This window comes from Octodon degus, unplaced genomic scaffold (genome assembly GCF_000260255.1).
Source record: "Octodon degus isolate 3935 unplaced genomic scaffold, OctDeg1.0 scaffold00103, whole genome shotgun sequence".
NCBI classification, from domain to species: domain Eukaryota; kingdom Metazoa; phylum Chordata; class Mammalia; order Rodentia; family Octodontidae; genus Octodon; species Octodon degus.
Window position 1 is genome coordinate 10,162,252 of NW_004524679.1, and position 24,230 is coordinate 10,186,481.

Below are 24,230 nucleotides of genomic sequence, written 5' to 3' on the forward strand. Positions count from 1 at the left end.
ATAGAAAAAAAAAAACCTGGCCGGGGAGATGGCTCAGTAGAATAAGCGCTTCACTGGCAAGTGCAAGGGTCTGAGTTTAATCCCTGGTACTGCAAGGAAAAAAAAAAAACACACACACACAAAAAAAAAAACCCTTACCTTTCTAAATACCAATCTTTGTAGTTTCTGATGTGCTACCAATTAGTCTAGAAGTTCAACATGGTAGCATGGGGCTCAGTGTTTGCCCTGTGGAATATTAGACATGCTTTGTTCTCAAAAATTTCTATACCCCTATTTGTATGTTTTGCAAGGTTTCAATTTATCTCATGCCTTTGTTTGTTGGAGATGTTTAACTTTCCTTTTACTTGTATAAGAGCTAACCATTAAAAGTTTGGTTTAAATCTCAGAGGAGATTTTTCACTTAGAATTTTCAGCTACACTGAAACTTAAAAATTTGGCAACACTTAGAGATAGACTAACTGCCTTTAGGATAAAAGTATGTGCATGAATATTTGAAGGCCAAGAATGGATTGCTATGTTTTTATCTAGGTGTGCTCCTAAAGAATCATGGGGTCTTGTCAGTATCAGCCATCTGGATGAGTCATGGTCATTGCTAGACCAATTTCCACCATAAATACTGAAGGGATTTGACTGACCTTGTCAGATAAAAAAGTTACATTTTTACTTGTATAGATCTTGCTTTAACCTGGTCTTTACCATATAAGCATGAGGTATAAAAAGTAATGGCATATTAATATGATGACCTGTAAAATCTTCAAGTCAACAATTTCAAGCATTTGCCAGTTCAGGTGATAACCCACTACTTTTATGATCTATTGGACTATATTTGGTTATTTTGCTGAATTCAAGTACTTACAATCTTTAGACTTGTTTCAAGTATGAAAAGGTCCTTTAAAGACTTCTCCATAGGGGCTGGAGAGATGGCTCAGTGGTCTAAAGCACCTACTTAGAACAAGCTTGGCAAAGCATCAGGGACCGCGGTTCAATCCCCCAGCACCACATGCCAGCCAGCCCCGCCCCCTGGTGGGCTGAGCTGGCCACACACACACACCACACTCTCTCTCTCTCTCTCTCTCTCTCTCTCTCTCTCTCTCTCTCTCTCTCAAATAAATAAAAAAAATATTTTAAAAAAAAGACTTCTCCATATACAGCTTCTTTGACTGCATTGGAACACCCATCTGCGAAAAAAAAAAAAAAAAGGGGGGGATATGTTGGTTACCACGAAGCTAGGAAATCAACCAAATGCATGTAGGTAGGATTTGGCCTAGTGCCTAAAGCAAACAAGCTACCTCACTTCGAGATGAACATCCTGTCTGATTAAGGTTTGCTATCAGTTGCTAAGCAAACTTGTGTCAAGTGTTACTAACTTCGCAAAAGTGTAAATAAAGAACAATTTTACTGTGAGAAAAGGGGGAGGAAAAAATATATATGTGTACACAAGAGAATTAGGATAGGCATACAGCTACTTTCTCTTTGTTCACTGAGAAAAAAAGTTTGTACTAATATTGTTTAGATAAAACATCATGTCTGCATCTTGTCCTCTGAATAACTACTATGAAAACAACAAAATGCACTGTATTATTGTAAACGTCCCACTAACCTGTTTTGAAACTGTTTCATTGCTATTTTATCTTTTTTTCTCATTAAAATTACTAAATTACAAAAAAAAAGAATCATAGTCATATGTGAGGCTTTTTAAATGTGGCTAGATTTAGAATGTGTGATTCTTGAATTAAGGTCATGATGCTGATAATAAGGATGTGTGATTAATAAATTAGTCCAATGATTGGTTTATCATGTGTTTATAATGTGAACGGCCATCCTGTGTATGCATGGTATCATCTACTGCTGAGATTCAGCCTCAGCTTCCAGGGAACAACAACCTGAGGAGAGAGGAAAGCGGGTAGCAAAGAAAAAAATACTCAGAGAAACATAGTGGTGTTAGGGGGAAAGAAGTTTGTGTCTCTTCAACCCAGAGCGAAATCAGTATCCCTTATTTATATATGAGTGATTACATAAGATTTCTTTTTTAGGGGCTGGGGAGATGGCTCAGTAGGATAAGCGCTTGACTGGCAAACTCAAGGATCTATGTTCAACCCCCAGTTCCACAAAAAAATTAAAATAAATAAAATAAAATAAAATTTAAGATTTCTTTTTTTATTAGTTTTTAGGAAAGGGTCTACAGGGTGTTTGGGGTCTCACTAATAGATCGGAGTGGTAGTGATCAGCCTGTTGACAGCCTCCAAAGAGCTGGGATTACAGGCATGTGCCACTGTCACAGTGTGCCCCGGGGTGGGGCCAGGACAGCAGGGCTGGAGATTGAACCCCAAGCTCCTGTGCCTGCTTGTAAGTGCTTTAATCTGCTGAACTGTTTGGCCAGCCCTACATAAGCTTTCTTCACGCAAAATTAACAGATGTGGTTTTAATCTATAGCCCAAAAAAAGCTTAAATTTTGATTAATATGAGTACACAGTATAAACGAGTAGTAATGGAAACTTAATCAAACATTGTTCTTTCTGTTCTATTTCTGCCCTACTGAAACTCTCTCTTCTAGGGCATATTTTCTTACTGCCTCAAGATCTTTACTTTAAACTTCCTTGTTATTGTTAAATTTTCTTGCTTTAGGCTTGGCCCTTTCTTTAGGTTTACAAGGTAGGAGATGTGGAGTCAACCTCTGTAAGAACTTTATGCAATTAATTAACCTATGTCAAACCCCAGGTGATTGTGTGCTCTCTTTTATGTGATTCATAAGCCTAACAATTCCCAGGGGATTTTGGAAGACACAAACATATGATTCGCTGCTTTGCAGATTCTCCAAACTTGACATAACTGTCAGAGGCCCAGTTTTGGATGGCTCTCCACAATCTACAAGATAGGTTCCTTGGAAGGAATGAAAGAAAGAGGTAGGATAGTCCTTGCAGCTCCTACTTCCTGTTTTATTTCTGTCATGCTATGAACAGTTCTCTTCTTTGATGTCATTTTCCCAAACAGCACTGCTTTGGGAACAGCTATCTGTGGATGAAAAACTGCAAGATGTAAGCTAATAAGAACTTCCTTCTTTAACTTTGGTTGTTGGTTATTTTTGTCTCAGCAATAAGGAAACATAAAGGTAATGAGTAATGTGATAATTATTTATAAAATGCATTTTTGGATTTATTTCATTTAGTGATGTAAGTAGACTTTCAAAATTTTAATCAAATTATTTATAAAATGTCAGTCATTAAAATTGACATTCTCAAAATAACTTCAAGATAGTCTTGCCACTTTATAATTTATATATCACCACTGCTTTCCTTTATTTGTGGTAACAATTCAGAAATAAATCTTACAGGAAGGTAAATAAAATTTTTGGTCAGATCTTGTATGTTGTTTTAAAATAAAAATTGTTTATGTAATTATTCTCCACTTAAAACAACTAAGTAACTGGGCATTGTGGTCCATGCTACAAACTGAACTCAAGGACAGCTTGAAACTCATAGGTAGACCGTGTCTCAAAATGAGAAAAAGAAAAAAAACAAACATAACTTAGTAATGTATTAAAGACTTCTATATACCAGGTAGCTTTCTGAATACCTATAATATAAAGCTGTGTGAATTATCTTCATTTTTGGAAGAGTTGTTAGTTTAGATAATGATAAAAAGTAACACCTTTTATTTTAGTGTATTTGTCATTTCTATGTTTCAACTTTTAAAATATTTTCATTATTTTAATATCTTGTTAACAATGCTAATTAATTTTGCAATATACATATTAAATTTTGTTTGTACATTTAGCATAAAATATTTAGCAGCCACAATCTCTAAGAATTAAACTTCAAATTAGGACCTAGGTTAGGATTTCATAAAGTTAATCTTAAGAATATTGGCACAACAAATTATGTAAAACTGAAAACTTAATGAAATATGCTACAATTGTGAGGAAGTATATTTTCTTTCTTTTTTTGTAAGTAAACATATGCACATACTTTTACTGAAAGTATTGCTAACATTTTTTACTGTCATTTTTTCCCATAATTTTATTGAGAAACAAATAGCAATGAGACAGTTTCAAAACAAATTGAGAGGACAGTTTCAATAATTAACACATTGTGTACATTCTTCCTAGTGGCTCATTGCTGTACAAGATGCAGACATGATATCCTCCTTACAAACACCATTAGAACAAATCCCTCTATTCATTAAAAGAATGTACCTATATATCTATCCTAACCATGTTGAATACACAGATAAAAATAGGACATTGATATGTATCACCTTTTTTTGTTAAGTTCTGTTATTTGAATATTATACGTGTGTAAGCTCAGTAAAATATTCTAAAAGAGTCCAGTATCCCATAATAGCATTGGGTCATCTGCTTGACTGGCAATGTCAGAAATTGCTGACGTGAGTCCCCATACAGCTCAACGTAACAGCATGGCTTTACTTCTTATATTTTGTTTTTATACTATTCTGCTGGACGGTTAAGACCAAGGTAAAGCAAGACCTATGGAACAAGAGTTGTAGCTTTTGGGTCTGATAAGGTCAGTGAAATCCCCTCAGGATTTATCCTGAGATCCTGTACCTCAGAGTGTACAGCCTTTGTCAGTGTCAGCCATGTGGATGGGTCACAGACATTGCTTGGCCAATGTGCTCTCTGTGAAAGCATGAGAGAATGCTTTCTCTCCATGTGACTCTCCTTAGGCACACTCTACATCGTCATCTTTGATTACTTTCCTCTTTGGCCCCATAATCTCCATGATCAGAAAATTTGTGACACTACCGAGGTACATGACATAACAGTACAAGTTCTCATATGTCCTTAGTCTTATTTGATCTTGGAAGGCTAGGGCCAAAATGTTAACTTTCATTACAGCCCTCCTTTTTCTCTAATTTTGGTCTGAAAACTTAGATTGTTAGCCATCCAGAAGACAAGCTTATTGTTATTACCATACAATTTAGGCTGTTAAGCTTAACCTCACTATCTGTCTGAATATCAAACATCTTAGACATAAAATGAAACAGGTATTTTTCATCAAGTATTGATTTGTTGAACTTTCAGTCCCTACAGAATATGATAAAAATATTTAAAATTTACAATATATTTTAAAAATAGGGAAAAGAATTATATACTTCTTATGATTACACATAAGTCCAAAAATCTAACCATATACAACCTTTAAGCAGGATAGTCCCACAATATTCCTTTTCTTGTCTCTTGCTTTCATTCAGCGCCCCCTTCTTTTTGAACAACCATCTACCCGAGAGAAATCATAGCAGCAACTGTCATGTCATGACAAGCAGCGCGTATTCAGAAGACCAGAATGACAGGCACTCCAACCATGAAACTGCTATTACAGATTACCATCTGCAGTGCAGTTGCTTATTTCACAGGTATCAGTATATATAGTTAGTCAGGGTGAGAATCTTTGCAAATAACTTCTAGATTCAAAAATCTTCTGGAGGTTTTTCAGGATCATTGCCTTGCCCTTCTTCTACATATAACTGTATGGCTTGACATTTTCATGTTTCCTATCTCTTCTCCTTTACCTCTCTTGATTAGTTAGTCTGCAAGTTCCTGTTTTCCTTTTACTTGTATTATACTTTTCTATTTGTATTTCTTCTTTTGAGTTCTTATACTAGGGAAACTATATGATATTTACACATGTGTGTCAGGTTTATTTCACTTATAAGTATATCTTCAAGTGGCATCCACTTCAAAATAAAGGCTTCGAGTTTATCATTCTTAATAGCTGAATAATTCTCCATTGTGTAAAAATATCACTTCTTTTTCAACCATTCCTCAGGTGATGGGCATCTTGGTTGTTTCCAAGATTTGGCTATCACAAATTGTGCTGCTATAAACATAGGCACACATATATCCCTATGATATGATGTTTTCAGATCCTCCGGTAAAATTCCCTGTAGAGGAATAGCTGGTTTAAATGGGATTTCCAGTCCAACTTTTCTAAGGAGTCTCCACACTGATTTCCATGAGGGTTGCACCAGTCTACATTCCCACCAGCAGTGGAAAAGGGTTCCTTTTTCCCCACAGCCTCTCCAACATTTGTTGTTGGTTGATTTCTTTATGATAGCCATTCTTTCTGGGATGAGATGATATCTCACTGTTGTTTTAATTTGCATTTCGCGGATGGCTAGTGATGTGGAGCATTTTTTCTTATATGTATTCACTTCTTTAATTTCATCTTCTGAGAAAAGTGTGTTCATCTCAGATACCCATTTCTGGATTGGGTCTTTAAATTTTGGGCCCCTAGTGTTTTTTAGTTCTTTATAAATTCTAGAGAACAGACCTTTGTCTGAGTACTTAAAGAATTAAAATATGGACAGTTCTGTATATATATATATTTTACATAGATATATGTTCAGGGAGTAAAGTGGCAAACACATTCATTATTTTTTCTCTTTAATCAGAATACAAACAAGTTATACTTAGCTCATAATAATGTTTATTCAAATTAAACATACCTAGCATTTGTATGTATTGAAGATGTTCTTTATCCTCCTAAAGAGAATTTTTCTTAATCACTAGTTGTTAAATTCCTGCACAATAGTAAATCTTTTAGAACCAAGCTAATGTTATTTTCTTGAACACTGGATTGTCACATTTTCTTTCTTAAAATCTTTTATTTATTTATTTATTTAATTATTTGATACAAGGTCTCACTATGCAGCTCAGACTCACAGTGATCCTCCTGTTTCAGCTTCCTCAGGGCTGGGATTAGAGGAATGTGTCACCATTCCTAGTATCAGTGGCTAGCATGATGTGCCCAGGGTTCCAGGGCCTGCATGGATTGTGGTACCTGGGATCAAACTTGGTTTTAGTTAAGAACAAGAAGTGTTGTCAGTTGGACTGCAGACAATAAATATTATGGTTTGGTAGAAATTTTATCTACATTTTGCTCATGTCCAGAAACTGCAGGAGAATCATTTAGGGTGTCAGGCTGATGAATATGGGAGAAAAAATTTTGAAATATCCTAATTTTGAGGCTGTGGCATGGCTTCCATTTTGGGTGTTTACACAAACCTACTCTAAGAACCAAGAACAAAAAGCTCAGAAGAATGAGGTGAAAACTTTTGAGTTTGACCATAAACAAAGCTCCAGTAAAGTTGTATTCTGTACAAAATAAGTAAGAAGTGGTTGTTTGCTGAATATATGTAGGAGAGTAGAAAATATACTTGAAGACATCACAAGATCAAGCAAGAATACCTTTTATAGTCTCAAACTTGCCAAGTTGAATATTGCTTTGAGAAGAGAGACCTAGATTAACTGGTTTTAAAATGGATGTGACATAGTAAATTACTTTCTTGAGATTTTATTCAGAAGACTCAGCAAGACAGTTGCCTGACTCATACAGCCAAGGAAAAAGCAAGTCTGGCTATTACTACATTTTGGCAGGATAATCCATGTGTTGCTTGCAGGTGCATGTAGAGTACAAGAGTTGTGATATCAGAAAGTGTTCCTCCTGGATATCATAAGTTCCATGAGGCCAGACAGTATGCATGTGAGAGGTCATTGGGTGATGCAAGAGTGCAGAAAAAATGTCCAGTGAAGACCCCAGAAGGTTGTAAAAGTCATAAATATAAATCTTCTGAGAATACCTATGAGGAGAGAGAAAGGCTGCTCAAGAGACAAACCATGGGTGACAGAACCCCAGTAGTGCCACAGGGTTTTGGACACCAAAGTTAATGTCTTGCTAAAGAGTATACAAGATGTTGGGCATGGAACTATGGAACTCAATGTTTGCCTTGCTGGATTTTATACTTGCCTGTGTACTGTTTCATTTTATCTTCTTATTTGTACTGTGTGAATTGGTAATGTTTATATTTTACCATTTATATTGGATGTGTTGGGCTGGGGTATAGGTCAGTGGCAGAAACTCTTGCCTGGCAAGGGAAAGATCTGAAGTTCAATCCCCAGTACAGTAAAAAGAAAGAAGGAAGGAAAGAATGAAAGAAAGAAAGAAAGAAAGAAAGAAAGAAAGAAAGAAAGAAAGAAATTGGAAGTGTTCAAGTATCTTTTCATTTGTACACCTAAGAGTTTGCCTTAATGTCTTCCCACATTTTTATTAATGCTAAGGTTTTCAACTTTTAGCAGGGAATGTTTTCAATTACTTAATTACTTATAAAAATTATTAGTTTACTATTCCAGTTTTTGTGGATTCATATTTCTCATTTAAATTTATCATAATTATTTTACTCAAATGATGACTCATAGCCACACTCTTTTTGAAAATTAGCAAGTAGTCTCATGCAAAGAAAAGCAATATAGGGTGTTATGAACAAAAGACGTGTATGTGCCACTAATAACTCCTACTAGATACAGTCTACGTATCTTACCACCTACAGAAAAGGATATAATTCTGCAAAGATAGAGAAAATAATGTAAGTATACAATTATTGAAAGCAAAGAAACATATTGCAATTCTATTTAATAGAGGTCTGCAGTTTTACAATGCTTGGAAGACGAAGAAAAGTACTCAAGTCAGAATATCATTTTAGAAAGATATTCTTTTTTATTTTTTCTATTGTAGTTCTTTTTGTACTCATATATTTTTAAAATATTTTCATTGAGAAACAAATAGCAATGAGACAGTTTCATTGACCATTGCTAGTACATTTTCAATAATTACTACATTTTATATTGTTTTTTTAGTGGTAATTCATTATACAAGGTGCAGACATGATATCCTGTCTCAAATGCTATTAGAACAAACATCTCTCTTCATTGAATTAGGAGAATGGAGCTGTATATCTATCCTAACTATTTTGAGTATACAGATACAAAATGGTCATTCATTTGTATCCCCCTTTATTTGTTAGTTTTGTCAGAGCAGGGCATTCCATTGTCATTTAAATACTGTAGGTGCATGAATTCAGCAAAATACTCCAAAATAGTGCAATAGTTGACTAGAGCCTTTTACAGCTCATCCTATTTACATGGCTTTAATTTTTATATGACATTTTCATACTTTTCTGCTGAATGGTTAAGAACAAGAAAGAGCAAGACTTATATAACAAGAAATGTAACTTTTGTATCTGATAAGGTCAGTCAAATCCCCTCAGGATTTAACCTGATACCCTGTACCTCAGTTTGTAGATCCTTTTTCAGTGTCAGCCATGTGGATGAGTCACGGCCATTGCTTGACCAATTTGCTATCTGTGAAAGCTTGAGATCATGTTTTCTCTCAGTGTGACTCTCCTTAGGAAGACTCTACATCATTGATCACTTTCCTCTGTGGCCCCAAAATCTCCTTCATCAGAAAATTTGGGACACAACTGAGTTGCATGATGCTACAGTATAGAGTCCTCACTGATCTTGAAAGATTTGGGCAAAAATGTTGGCTGTTCTTGTAGCCCTTCTTTTCCTCTAATTTTTGGAATGAAAATTTAAGTTGTCATCCCTCCAGAAGAGAAGCTTAATGATATTATTAACCTATAAAATAGGCAGTTGAGCTTAACCTCACTATATGTGTGAATATCAAACATCTTAGACATAACATGGAATAGATATTTTCCATTATGTATTAATATGTTAAACTTCAAGTCCCACCAGAATATGAAGAAAAAAGATTAAAAAGATAAAATGTATTTTAAAAACTGGAATAAGCATTTACATATTTTACACAGATATTTAGAAATCTAACAATATAAAGCCTTGTAGCAGGACAGTCCTGTGACTATTATTGTCTCATGTTTTCATTTATTATGCTTTTTTTAAACAAAAAGTTACTTGGGAGACAATATTGCCATAATTGGTATGTCATGACAAATAGTACATAAATAGAAGCCCACAATGACAGGCATTCCAAGCATGAGCTACCATTACACATTGCTTTCTTCGGTGCAGTTGCTTCTTTCACTGGTATCAGAATATATAGTCAAGATGAGAAACCTACCAATTAACTACTAGTTTCAAAAACATGCTGAAGATTCTGAAGACCAATGCCCTTCCATCTTGATCATGTAAATGCATTACTTTGCCCTTGTCATGTTTTCTAGCTTTTCTCCTTGACCTCTCTTCATTAAGTAATCCTGAAGTTCTCACTTTCCTTTTAATTGTGTTATGACTTTCTATTATTATTTCTTCCTTTGAGTTCTTATACTAGGGAGACTATATGATATTTATACATGTGAGTCTGGTTTATTTCACTTATGTGTATATCTTCAAGTGGCATCCACTTTTAGCTAAATGCTTCAAGTTTATCATTTTTATAGATGAGTGGTACTGAATTGTATAAAAATACCACATCTTTTTCATCCATTCCTCAGGTGATGGGCATCTTGGTTGATTCCAAGATTTGGCTGCCACATATTGTGCTTTTATAAACATAGGTACACATATACCACTATGATATGATGTTTTCAGTTCCTCTGGGAAAATTCCCAGTAGGGAGATAGCTGGTTTGAATGTGATTTCCAGTCCTAGTTGTTTAAGGAGTCTCCACACTGATTTCCATAATGATTACACCAGTCTACATTCCCACCAGCAGTGAAGAAGGATTCCTTTTCCCCACAGCCTCTCCAAAATTTGTTATTAGTTGATTTGTTTATGATAGCCATTCTCTTTGTGGTGAGATGATATCTCAGTGTTGATTTAATTTGCTTTTCACGGATGGCCAGTGTTGTGGAGCATTTTTTCATATATTTATTCGCTTCTATAATTTGTCCTCTGAGTAGTGTGTATTCACCTGGGATGCCCATTTCTGGATTGGGTCTTTAAATTTTGATGCCCTAGTGTTTTTTAGTTCTTTTTTTTTGGGGGGGGGTGGAGAACCAGGGATTGAACTCAGACCCTTGCGCTTGCCAGGGAAGCACTTATTCCACTGAGCCATCTCCCCGGCCCCTAGTTCTTTATAAATTCTAGAGAACAGACTTTTGTCTGAGTGCCTGTCAGTCAAGATTTTTTCCAAATTTGTAGGTTGCATTTTCACTTTGTTGGTAATTTTTTTTGACATGGAAAAATTTCTCAATAAGAAGAGGTCCTATGTGTTAATTCTTTTAAGTGCTACCCGTGCCATTTGATTTTTGTTCATGAACTCTTTGCCTACCCCTATGTCTTCAGGAATTCTTCCTACTTTCTCTTCCAGGCTATTTAGTGTTTCTGTTCTAATGTTTAGATCCTTAATCCTTTTTGACTTTAGCTTAGTCTATGGTGATAGACCTGGGTCAAGTTTTAATTTTCGGCATGTAGAGAACAAGTTTTTCCAGCACCATTTGTTAAAGAGGATAGCTTTCTTCCAGGAAGTGTATTTGGCCCCTTTGTTGAAGATCAATTGGCTGACTTTGTTCTTAGAGGCTTCTGCATTTTGTAATCTACTCCATTGATCCTCAGGTCTATTTTGTTGCCAGTGACAGGATGATTTTATCACAGTAGGTTCGCGGTATAATTTCAACTCAGGAATTGTAATGCCTCCTGCCTTGTCTTTGTTGTCCATGATAGCCTTTGCTTTTGTAAAATGGGGTATTACTCAGCTACAAATATTGATAAAATTGAATGCTTCATATATAATTGGATGCAACTTGAAGATATAATCATAAGTGAAATAAACCAGACCCACCTATGTAAATATCATATAGTATCTCTAGAGTAAGTACTAAAAGAAGAAATAAAAATTGAAAAGTGAAACAAAACTAAATGGAAAGCAAGGATTTAAGGAGTAAATAATGAAGAGATGGCAAGGAGAGAAGAAAGGAAACATGACACGGGAAAACCATGCCTGTATGTATACAAGAACAGTAAGGCAATGATCTTGAGAATCTTCAGCAGGCTTTTGAAATAAGCAGTTAATTGTTAGGATTTTAACCCTGACTATCTATGCTGATACCTCTGATCTAGGCAACTGCACGGAAGATAGCAATGTGTAATACTAGGGCCATTCTAGGAATGCCTGTCATCCTGGTCTTCTGAAATCATACTACTTCTAACGTCATATCAATTATTGCTATACTCTGTCAAATAAATATTTGTTTAAAAATGTAGTAAAATAAAAGAACAATCAAGCAAAAAATATCATAGGACTGTCCTGCTAGAAGGTATTATATGGTTAGATTTCTACATTTCTGTGTAAAAATTTGTATCTGTTTATTATTATTTATTTATTAATTTTCATGTTTAATAGTTATTTAAAGTTCAGCATAGTGTTGGAAAGTACCTGCTTCATGTTACATGTAAAGCATTTGATATTCACACAGATAGTGATGTTAAGCTCAACTACCTCTGTTGTAGGGTAACACCATTAAGCTTCTCTTCTGGAGGGTTAACAACTTAATTTTGCAGTCCACAGAATTAGAGAAAAAGAAGGGCTACAAGGATAGCCAACATTTTCACCCTATCCATTCAAGTTGAGTGAGGACCTAGGATCAAAATGAATCTGTAATGTAATACCCTGTTACTCAGTTGTGTCCCAAATTTTTGATTCAACGATATTATGGTGCCACAGAGGAAGGTGACTAACGATGTAGAGTGTGCCTAAGGAGAGTCACCTAGACAGAAAACATTTTCTCAGGATTTCATAAAGAGTAAATTGATAAAGTAATGGCTGTGACTCTTCCACATGGCTGAAACTAACAGAAGGTCTACAAACTGGGTTTCAGGATAAATCCTGAGGGGATTTGGCTGACCTTGTCAGATAAAAAAGTTAGATTTTTTTGTTATATGGGTCTTGCTTTATCTTGACCATCCAGTAGAAAAGGCTCAAATCAAAATCTTCTGACATTGCCAGTCCTGCCAATAACCCACTACTACTATGATCTACTGAACTACATTGGAATATTTTTATGAATTTATGCAACTTCAATGTTTGAATGGCAATGGAATACCAATCTCTGACATAACAAAACAAAATAAACAAGGGGAATATAAAGAAGGACCATTTTCTAGTGAAAAAAGAGTGTATACATCTTCATATATAAATTACTTAGGATAGACATACAGTTACTTTCTCTTAGTTCAATGACAAGAATGATTTGTTCTAATAGTGTTTCACCAAGCTATCATGTCTGTGTCTTGTACTATGAATAACTGCTATGAAGACAACAATATGCAATTAGTAATTGTTTTAACTATCCTACTAACCTGATTTGAAACTGTCTCATTGTTATTTCTTTCTCAATAAAATTAATTTAAAAAAAGAAAATGGAGAGTTACTACTTACTCCTGAATAGGAAGAAGCAACATTTAGCAGACTCAAAGTGATCCTTTTATTTTCAGCTTCCCAAGCACTGGGATTATAGGTGTATGCCACCATGCCTAGTCTCAATCCGTATCTCAGCATTCCCCGGGGCTGAGGCCAACATGCACACTTGGGATCAAATGCCAGCTGGTGTACTCTGCCTAAGCAGGTGCTTTAGTGCACCAAATGATATGGTCTGTTCTAATTCAACATATTTATAATGGCCTTACTCCCAAAATTGCTATACAGATTTAATGCAATTCTTATCAAAATACCACCAACATACCTCACATATTTAGGGAAAACATTCCTAAAATATGTCTGGAACCAGAAAAGAGCTAGAAAGCTATGTTAATCCTGGGCAAAAAATGCAGGGCAGAAATTATTACAATCCCTGACTTGAAACTATACTGCAAGGCTATTGTGATAAAATCATTATGATGCTAGAAAAAAATCAACGCAGGAAGGAATAGAACATATTAGAAGATGCAGACACAACTAAAAACACACTCAGCCATCATATCTTTGACAAAGGGGCCCAACATATCCATTGGAAGAAACATGTCCAGTTGGAAAAACTGGCTCTCCACATGTGGCAACTAAAACTGGACCCAGGTCTATCACCATGCAATAAACTAAGTTAAAATGTATTAAAGATATAAACATTAAAGCAGATGCAATAAATCTCCTGAAAGAGAAAGTAGGAGGAACTCTTGAAGACATAGGCGTAGACAAATATCTCATGAACACAACTCAATTTGCGTGGGAAATACTTCAATGAAACAACAACTTGGACCTCCTTTTATTGAGAAGTTTCTGCAGTCAAATAAATAACCAACAGAGGGAAAAGGCAACCCACAAATTCAGAAAAAAACATTTTAGCAATAATCACTCAGAAGAAGGTTTTCTATTTAGAATATATAAAGAACTAAGAAAATTTAGGGCCCCAAAATGTGAAGAACCAATCCATAAATGGGCATCTGAGAAGAGTATATTCTTTTAGGAGGAGCAAATAGAAGAGGAAAATAATTATGTGAAATAATGCTCAACATCACTGGCCATCCCAGAAATGCAAATTAAAACAACATTGAGATACCATCTCACCCCAGAAAAAGTGACGATCATAAACAAATCAACTAATCAAAAATGCTGGATAGTCTGTAGGAAACTCTTCAATGAAATTGAAAGGGAATTACTTGCTAGCAAGTGCAAGGGCTGGGAGTTCAATCCCCAGGCCTGCCTTGCTGGCCCAGCCCCTGGGGCATGATGAGATGGCAATTGAGACTAGGCATAGTGGCACATGCCTGTCATCCCAGCTCTTGGGAGGCTGTAAACAGGCATATTACTATGAATCTGATCTAGTAGTGAGACCCTGAACACCCTGTAGACCCTTCCTTCCTTAAAAATACAAAAAAAGAAAGAAAAAAGAAAAGAAAGAAATTGAAAGGGAAACAGTTCTTTCAAACTCATTCCTGGAGGCAAGTATTATTCTGATTCCAAAACCACAGAAAAATCAATCTAAAAAGGAGTACTACAAGCCAATATTTCTAATGAATGCAGATGCAAAAATCCTTAAGAAAATACTAGCAAGCACAATCCAGCAAATTGTCAAGATTATACACCATGAACAGGTCAGTTTCATCCCAGACATGCAAGGAAGTTTGAACATATGCAAATCCATAAATGTAATACTCTACATCAACAAATCCAAGAACAAAAACAAAATTATCATCTAAATAAATGCAGAAAGAGCTTTTGGCAATGACCAACATTCATTCATGACAAAAACCTTACAAAAAATGGGAGTAGATGGTCTATATCTCCACTTGATAAAAGCTCTGTAACAAACCAAAAGCCAATATCATAGTAAATGGGTAAAAACTGAAAAATCTGCACCTTAATATTAGGAACAATACAAGTATGTTCACTGTCTTGATTCCTATTCAAAATAGTTCTGGAAACATCAGTAAGGGCAATTATATAAGAGTGAAAAATAAAAGGAATAAGGATTGGATAAGAATTGAAATTATCATTATTTTCAAATGACATGATACTCTATCTAGAAGACCTCAAAATATTTACCAACAGTAATATAAATTTAATCACCGAATTCAGTAACATAGAAGTAAACAGATTCAACACCAAAAATCAGTATCAGTTTTGTACAAAAACAATGAAAGCACTGAAAGTGAAACTTGGGAAACCACGTCTTTCACAATAACATCCAAAAAGAAGGAATATTGGGCCAGGGAGATGGCTCAATGGAATAAGCGCTTCCCTGGCAAGCGCAAGGGCCTGAGTTCAATCCCCGGTTCCACCAAAAAAGCATAGAAAAACAAAATAAAATAAACAAAAAGAAGAAATACTTAGGAATTAATCTCACAAAGGCAATAAAAGATTTATACAGTAAAAATTATGGTGTTGTTAGAAAAAAAATTGAGTAGGATTTGAGAAATCCGAAAGACATTCCATGATCCTGGATAGGAAGAACCAATGTAGTGAAAATGGCCATGCTCCCAAAATTGTCATACAGATCCAATGAAATTCCAATTAAAATACCATTAGTATATCTCACAGAGCTAGAAAATTCTTTACCCAAATTCATTGGGAAATAAAGTGACCCATAATATAGAAAAATATCCAAAAAGAAGAAATACTGGGCCAGCGAGATGGCTCAATGGAATAAGTGCTTCCCTGGCAAGCGCGAGGGCCTGAGTTCAATCAAAGGCAGGAGGTACCCCAGTCTGTGACCTGAAATTATATTATAAAGCTACTGTGATAAAATCATATGGTACTGGCATAGAGAATGATCACATGACTAATGCAACAGATTAGACTATGCAGACACACATACAAACACATTCAGCCAACTTACCTTTGATAAAGTGGTCCAACATGTTCAATAGAAAAAAGATCTTTAATAAATATTGCTGGATTTTCACATGCTGAAAGCTAAAATTAGATCCATGTATAACACCATGCACTAAATTACAGTCAAAATGGTTCAACGATTTAAAAGTCAAGCCATAAACATTAAATATTTTTGAGGAAAATGTAGGTATAAATCTTAAAGACATAGGGGTAAGTAGAGAATTCACGAACTAAAGCAAAACTGCATAGGAAATATTTCAAAGAATCAACAACTGAGATCCCATCTTTTTGAAAAGTTTCTGCACTTCGAAGGAAATCTCCAACAACATAAAAGTAAAATCCACAAACTGAAAAAACATAATAGCTAGCTGTCCCTCAAACGAAGTCTAGAACAAAGTCTAGAACTTATAAAGAATTTTTAAAAATCAGGCCTCCAAAATTCAATGGCTCAGTCTGTAAATGGGAATCTGAGATGATCATACACTTTTCAGATGAAAAAGTACAACTGGCAAACAAATATATGAAAAAATGTTCAATATCATTGGCCATTTGAGCAATAATAATTAAAACAACAATGAGATTACATCTCACCCCAGAAAGAATGGCTAACATTAAGAAATCAGCCAATAACAAATGTAGAAGAGGCTGTTGGGAAAAAGGGATTCTTTTCCACTGTTGATGTGAGTGCACACTGGTACAACCACTATGGAAATCAATGTGGAGATTCCTTAAAGAGCTAGGATTGGAGCCCACATTCAAAACATGTATTTCTCTGTGGGTATTTTTCCAAACGAACTGAAAATATTATGCCACAGCAATGTATACGCACTCATGTTCATAGAAGCACAATTTGTCATAGATATATTTTGGAAAAAAACCAAATTCCCATCAACTGAGGAATAGATAAAGAAGATGTGGTAGTTTACTCAATGGAGTACTATTCAGCTAAATAACAGGATAAACTTGAGTGTTTCATTGGTAAATGGATGCAACTAGAGACTATACTCAAGTGAAATCAGACCTACATGTGCAAACATCGCATTGTCTCCTTAGTGTGAGAATCTCAAAGAGAAAATAAAATCTGAGGGGTACAATATATACTAGGCAAATGGAGTGAACCTATTCAAAAGGAAGGAATTATTGAATTGAAAAGTACTGGAGAGGGAGTGAAGAAGGTAAATCTACATATGTAAGCAGGACAGTTTGAACAACTGTATTGTGGATTTATGACTTTCCATGGAAAGGAACAGATAATGCTTAATTTATTTTGTCTACTTTTTCCATTCTTTGACATTTTTATCTGCTTACTTTCTTGTATATGTCTTTCCTTTGGTTCTTTCTTCTTCCAATTTTGCATTCATATTTCTGGTAATGTGAATAACTCTTAAAGACAATGCTATGCATTACAACAAATACTGTAAAATTCATATTATTTGATTTAGTGAAATTCTGTATCACTTGCGATTTTTCTGTTTTAATACTATTATGTACTCTCTTTAAAACATAAAAAAATTTCTTCTGTGATTCATTGTATATTCAAGAGTTTACTGTTTAATTTTCATGTGTCTAAATATTATTTGTCTTTCTTTTGCCATTTATTTTTGACTTCACTGCACATTGTCCTCATAATATGGATGGAGTAATTTCTATTAATTTGATATAACCATGTTTTATGAGCTTGTATTTGGTCTATTTTGAAAAATGTCCCACACGCTGCTGAGAAGAATGTGTATTCTGTTTTTGGATGTTATTCTCTGTAGATATCCAAGTTCATTTGTTCAAAGACTTGGTGCAGCTCCAAATTTTTATTTTTTTTTTTCATTTTTTGTCTGGTTAATATGTCTTTCTGTGAAAGTCGGGTGTTGAGGTCCACCACGACAACTGGGTTTATGTTTATCCTTTTTTCATATGCATTAGTGTTTGTTTTACATAGTTGACTGTGCCAGTCTTTGACACATACATATTTATGTTTGCTACTTTTTCTTTTGGCTGGCTACCTTAACAAGTTTGTGGTGACCTATTTTGTCTCTTATGATCAGTGTTTGCTTGAAATTCACTTTGTCTGCAAGTAGAATAACTACTCATTATTTTTTGTCCAGTTTTCTGTTTCATGGAGTGCTGTTCCCCATCCTTTGATTTTCAGTGTGTGATTTTCTTGTGGATTTAAATATGATTCTTGAATGCAAAATACTGTTGGGTCTTGTTTCTTGAGACATTTTACCAATTTCTTTCTTTTGATTAGTGAACTGAAACCACTCCGATTGATGGATACAACTGAATTGTATTGATTATCCCTATCATTTTATTACTTTCCTACAGTTAGTTCCCTTTCTCTTCCTTTTATTTAATTGTTTCCTTAGGATTATTGGAATTGGTGTCATTGTTTTATTTTTCTAGAATGCTTTCAACACTTTTTGAAGTGCTGATACAGTGGCCATGAATTTCTCCAGGTGTTCTTTATCATGGAAGCTTCTTATTTTTCCAAAACTTTTGGAACTTAACTTTTCAGGACACAACAATCAGATTTGAAGACTGTTTTATTTTATGTCCTGAAATGCTTCACTTCAAGCTCTCTATGAACCAATGATTGTGTTAAGAAGTCTTCTGTGGTATTCATCAGCTCTCTTAGAGGAGATTTGTTTTGTTTAGAGCAATTCCTTTCAATTACCCTGCTTTCTTTTTAATTTTTTTCTCCTACTAACTGTAAATCTGGCTGAGGGTTTTTGTAGTTGATTCTGTACCTTCTAATCTGTTCAACTGATTCTCTAGTCTTTTTTTTTGTCTGTATCATGATTTTTATCACAGAATCTGGGTATTATACTTCCATGTAAAGGGCTGCAATTCTTTCTTCCTTGTCTTTATTATAATTATTTTTTTCTATTCTAGGCTTCTTCTGGTATTGAATGATTTTTTATCAGTAATATAGGCTAATAGTATTTTAATTGGCATCAGTATAACAATATTGCAACTCTGACCGTTTTCTGTTTGTTGTATTTTTCTAGAGCTGAATAATGAATGACTCCCTTTTCTGACATCATCTTCACCTCCCTTTTTCAGAATAATGTAAATTTCAAGGTATAGATATTTTACTTCCTTTGTTTGACTAACTCCTAAGTATTTTATTTTTGTAAATGCTATTGTGGGACTGGCAAGGTAGATGAAACGATTAAGCACCTGCTTAGGCAGGCACAGAGACCAGGGCTTGATCCTGGGCAGTGCCACAGGCCATACCGGCCCCACACACGGATGTGCTGAGTAGGCCACTGAGACCATGTGTGTTAGTGCATGCCTGTAATCTCAGCCAGCACTGGGGAGGCTCAAAACAAGAGAATCACTATGAGTCTGAGGTGCATATTAAGATCCTGTACCAAATAATAAATAAATAAATAAATTAATTAATTAATTAATGCTGTTGTGAAAGGTGAAGTTTCTCCAGTTTCTCATTCAGTGAGTTTGTGTGCAGGAGTGCTATCGATTTTTGAGTGTTGTCTACATTATTGAATTTTGTCATTTAGCCTAGAAGTAGAAGTTTGGGGATTTTCTTTTTAGATTATCATGTCTTCTACAAATAATGACAATTTAAAATTTTCCTTTGTTTCTTTACTCCATTTGGGTCTTCAGGTTGTCTAATTGCTATGGATAATATTTCCAGTACTGTGTTGAATATAAGAGGTGATTATGGGTATCCTTCTCTGGATCCTGACTTTAGAGTTAAAACTTTCAGGTTTTGACCATTTAGTACACTATTAATTATTACTTTGTCATAGGTTATTATCACAGTAAGATAAAGACGACCTATTTCAATTTCTTAGGTTAGTTTTTAAAAGTCATAATATTGATCTATGTGAAATCCTTCTTCTGCATCTATTGATATCATCATATGGTTTTAGTCTTTTGCTCTGTAAGTATAGTATATTACATTTATTGATTTGAATATGTTGAACAATTCCTGCAGCAGTGAGGTGAATCTTACTTAATTGTAATGCATGACTTTCTTCATAATTTGCTGAATTGTGTTTTCCAGTATCTTTATTGAGGATTTTTGCATCAATTTTCATTAGGAAGATTTTTCTGTAGTTTTGTTTTCTGCTTGAGTCTTTCTCTGTTTTCTGGCATCACAGTAATAGGTGCTTCCAGGAATGATTTGGAAATTACTGCTTCTCTATCAATTTCATTAAAGACGCTCAGCACTGGTGGTATTGCTTCTCTAATTTTTTTTTTTACAATTGATCAGTGAAACCATCAGGTCTTATGTTTTTATTTTTTATTACTTATTTTATTTTAGAGAGAGAAAAAAGTAGATATAACAATGAAAGCCTATGTTGAAACAGGTTACCGGGACAGTTACAATAGTTGATACATTGCATATTGCTGTCTTTCTAGTATTTATTCAGAATAGAAGATAGAGGCATGATATCTTGTCTATAAAATATTATTACAAAACTTTATTTTTAATGAACTCAGAGAAACTAGTTGTATAACAGCCTTAACTATTTTGTGTATACATATACTTTTTTCTCATTTTTTTCCTTTCTGAATGTCCTGGTCTCCACCACAGTTTATTTTTACTTTTGAACAATTCTTCTCAATTCACAATATCTATTGTATATTATAGAACTTATTTACTTGTTCATTTTTTCATGTCAGTGAGACAATATGCTGTTTAATCATATGGGTCTGATTTATTTCAATTATCGATATATTCTCAAATTGTATTCATTTACCTGTAAAAGACTCCATTTTATCGTTCTTTAAGGCTGAGTAGTACTCCACTGCATTAAAAAACACACATTTTATACATTCTTCAATACATTTGTATTGTATCCAAGATTTAGTTATTACAAATTTACAAATTATGCTTCTATAGTCATTGAGGTTCATATACCACTTTGGTTTGATATTTTAGGCTTTTCTTTGTTGGTAATATTTAATTATATTTTTAATTTCATTTAATCATTTCAGGTTACTTAGAACTTCTTATTTTCTTGATTTCATTTTGACAATTCATGTGTCTTGGAATTTGTCCATATTTTTTGTGTTTTCCATCTTATAAGAGTACATGTTCTTGACATAGATATTGATGATCATCTAGATTTTTGCAGAATCTGTTCTGATTTCATATTTTTCATATTCAATTGCTTGAATTTTTGCCATTACTTTCCTCTTTTTGATGAAATTGGCTAAAATATTTGAAAAGTTTCCCTGTTTTAGAAGGTGGCTAAGTGATTAAATACATATACTTATAGAAATGTAATACCTATGTCATATCTTGCCATGTCCTGATCCACTACTTAATTAGGTATCAATTTTGACATGCATGACTTCTATGATTTACAAGAATATGAAGAAAGAAGAATTAAACCCAGAGCTCAATAAGTTACAAGGGAAGTACTAATAATCTGTCCACTATCAAAATATATAATTTTTTCTAATTTATTCTTTCTAGTAAATGAACGGATAATACTATATACATATCTAGACATCTATTTTTCATTTTCAAAAATTTGAGATAAATATGTTAAGTTTCAAGGTTTATTATAATGATTCCCCTTTTCAGTGCTTATTACTTACAGCACATTATAAATATGTTCTTCAGTATTGTACTGAGTGATACTTTCTTCAGTATGTATATAAATACAGCTAAACTATTTAGCTGTTTTGTAAAATTCAAGAACATGGCTCTTGTGGATTTTGTTATTTAAAGGTATCTATGATCATGGAAATATAACATTATATCATGCACATCAATGTGATTTATTCATTCATATTACAGAGACTATTTGTTTTGAATAAAGATGCTAAAGTACCCTTACTTGACTCATCAAACATGACACAAATTATTACAAATCAAAAAAGAAATTAATGGGGCCACAGAGATCACTCAGGAGTCTAAAGTGCATGCCTAGGCAAGCGCAAGACCCGGGTTTGATCTCCATTACCACATGCTATGCCAGCCCAGTCCCAGGTTTGCCGAACCAGCCACCAAGACTGGGCGTGGTGGCACATGCCTGTAATCCTAGAGCTTGGGAGGCTGAAAACAGGAGGATCACTACAAATCTGAGCTGTGCAGTGAGACTCTGTACCAAATACATAAAAAAGAAGAAAAAAAGGGAAAACAAAGTGTATGTAAATACCTAAATGAGGAATTCCAGACAAGAGGTAAGTATATATGTAAATAGGTGAACTTCAGTCTTATTATCTAGTGATTAATTAGAGTACAGACACAGCCCAAAAAATAATGTGCACATATGTTAATGAAGTGGATGTATCTAAAATGAATCTTCATAACTCAGTGTTTAATGTGTTATAATATACGTACCAAATGTACTTGTTTGAAATAAACATTTTCTGAATTTTGCTGTCTGCAATTGTATGCCATTTCAGTGTGGAGCATTATTCTTAACTATCATTATTTTTGTTTTCATTCCTATCTTATAAGATTTGAATTAACTCTTGATTAACTAGAAATTCCATAAAACCTAACTTGCAAATGGCCATGACTGGGGTGAAGAAATCATGAAATAAAATCACTCACAGATGTGGTTCCAATGCACTATGAACAAGCTACATGGACAAAAAGTTCATTACTACATGTGAGAGGTTGAGGTCAGTAGTTCTACCAGAAATGGAGTTGCAAGAAATTCAGATCAGAATTTGGGATTTGGAAACTTATGAGGATGTTACAGAAGATGACATGACTGTATTTGAATGAATGTAGAATTTTTTACATGAATAAATGTAGACTTCTGCATATAAATAAATGAATCAGTGTACATTTTTGCACATGGATAAATGTAGATTGTTTCATGTGAGAAAAGATATCCCCTAAAAATTCCCAGTGTATTTTTCTTTTTTTTTTTTTTGTATTTTAGCAAAGGGTCTACAGGGTGTTCAGGGTAGCACTACTAGATCAGACTTATAGTAATCTGCCTGTTTACTGCCTCCCAAGAGCTGGGATTACAGGCAGGTGCCACCATGCCCAGTCTCAATTGCTCTCTCAGGAGCTGCATGGGAAGGGCCAGATGGTAGGCCTGGGATTGAACCCCCAGCCCCTGTGTTTGCTTGGAGGTGCTTTAATCCACTGAGCTATTTGACTGGCCAAACTAGTGTATTTTTGGAGGAACTATTAATGTACGGCCAGTCTTATTTTCAGAGAAATATAGTATTTGAAGTTAAATGTAATTATATGTACATTTATGTTTTCCTGATTTTTGGAAATTTTATTCCACTGTTCCTGTGAGCACTTTTCATGCTATTTGTGTTTTCTTTACTTTTTTTTAAGCATATTTCAACTTTTTATTGTGGCCAAATATGCATAGAAAAATTTGCCATAGTTAATCATTTTCAACTTACAATTCAATGATATTAAATTATTCACATTTACATTACATTAGAACTTCTAAATAACTCTTGTGATTATATTACTGTTTAAAAATTTTCATCGCAAACATTTTTGTGTTCTCTGTTTTTCTTTTTTCTTCTTTTTTCCCATAATTTTATTGATAAACAAATAGCAATGAGAGCGTTTCAAACCAAATTGGTAGGACGGTTTCAATAATGAACACATTGCATACATTCTTCCTAGTGGTTAATTGCTGTACAAGATGCAGACTTGATATCCTATTTACAAACACCATTAGAACAAATCATTCTATTCATTAAGAGAATGTAACTATATATCTATCCTAACCACTTTGAATACACAGATACAAAATGGACATTCATCTCTACCCTCTTTTTTGGTTAGTTCTGTTATTTGAATATTATAGGTCTGTTAACTCAGCAAAATATTCTAAAAGATTCCAGGAGTCTGTAGTAGTATTGGGTCTTCTAATTGAGTGGCAATGTCAGAAATTGCAGACCTGAGTTCCCTACAGCTCAACCTAACAGCATGGCTTTACTTCTTACACTTCTTTTTTATCCTTTTCTGCTGAATTGTTAAGACCAAGATAAAACAAGACCTATGCAACAAGAGTGGTAGCTTTTAGATCTTATAAGGTCAGTGAAATCCCCTCAGGATTTATCCTGCTATTTGAGTTTTCTTCTGATTTTTCCTTTTAATTTTTTTTGCATCATTTTATTTATTTTATTTTTTTAAAGGAATTTGTACTGGGAATCAAACTCAGGACCTTGCAATTGCCAGGCAGGTGCTTATGCCGCTGAGCTGTATCCACAGCCACTATATTTATT

At 34.3% G+C, this 24,230-nt stretch overlaps 1 protein-coding gene across 8 annotated transcripts in view; it reads left to right on the forward strand.

Moving 5' to 3' along the window:
• Window positions 1–24,230, forward strand: part of LOC101568064 (protocadherin-11 X-linked) — a 1,027,172-nt gene that overhangs the window by 116,699 nt on the left and 886,243 nt on the right. For 2 of the 8 annotated variants that reach the window (XM_023723772.1, XM_023723773.1), the window contains exon 3: window positions 14,817–14,828. The exons of 4 other annotated variants lie outside the window; for them this stretch is intronic. In XM_023723772.1, the coding sequence (XP_023579540.1) occupies window positions 14,817–14,828 (12 nt within the window). Of the gene's footprint in view, window positions 1–14,816; window positions 14,829–21,999; window positions 22,006–24,230 lie in introns of all 8 variants that reach the window. 2 more of the 8 variants (XM_023723778.1, XM_023723779.1) reach the window with 1 other exon arrangement.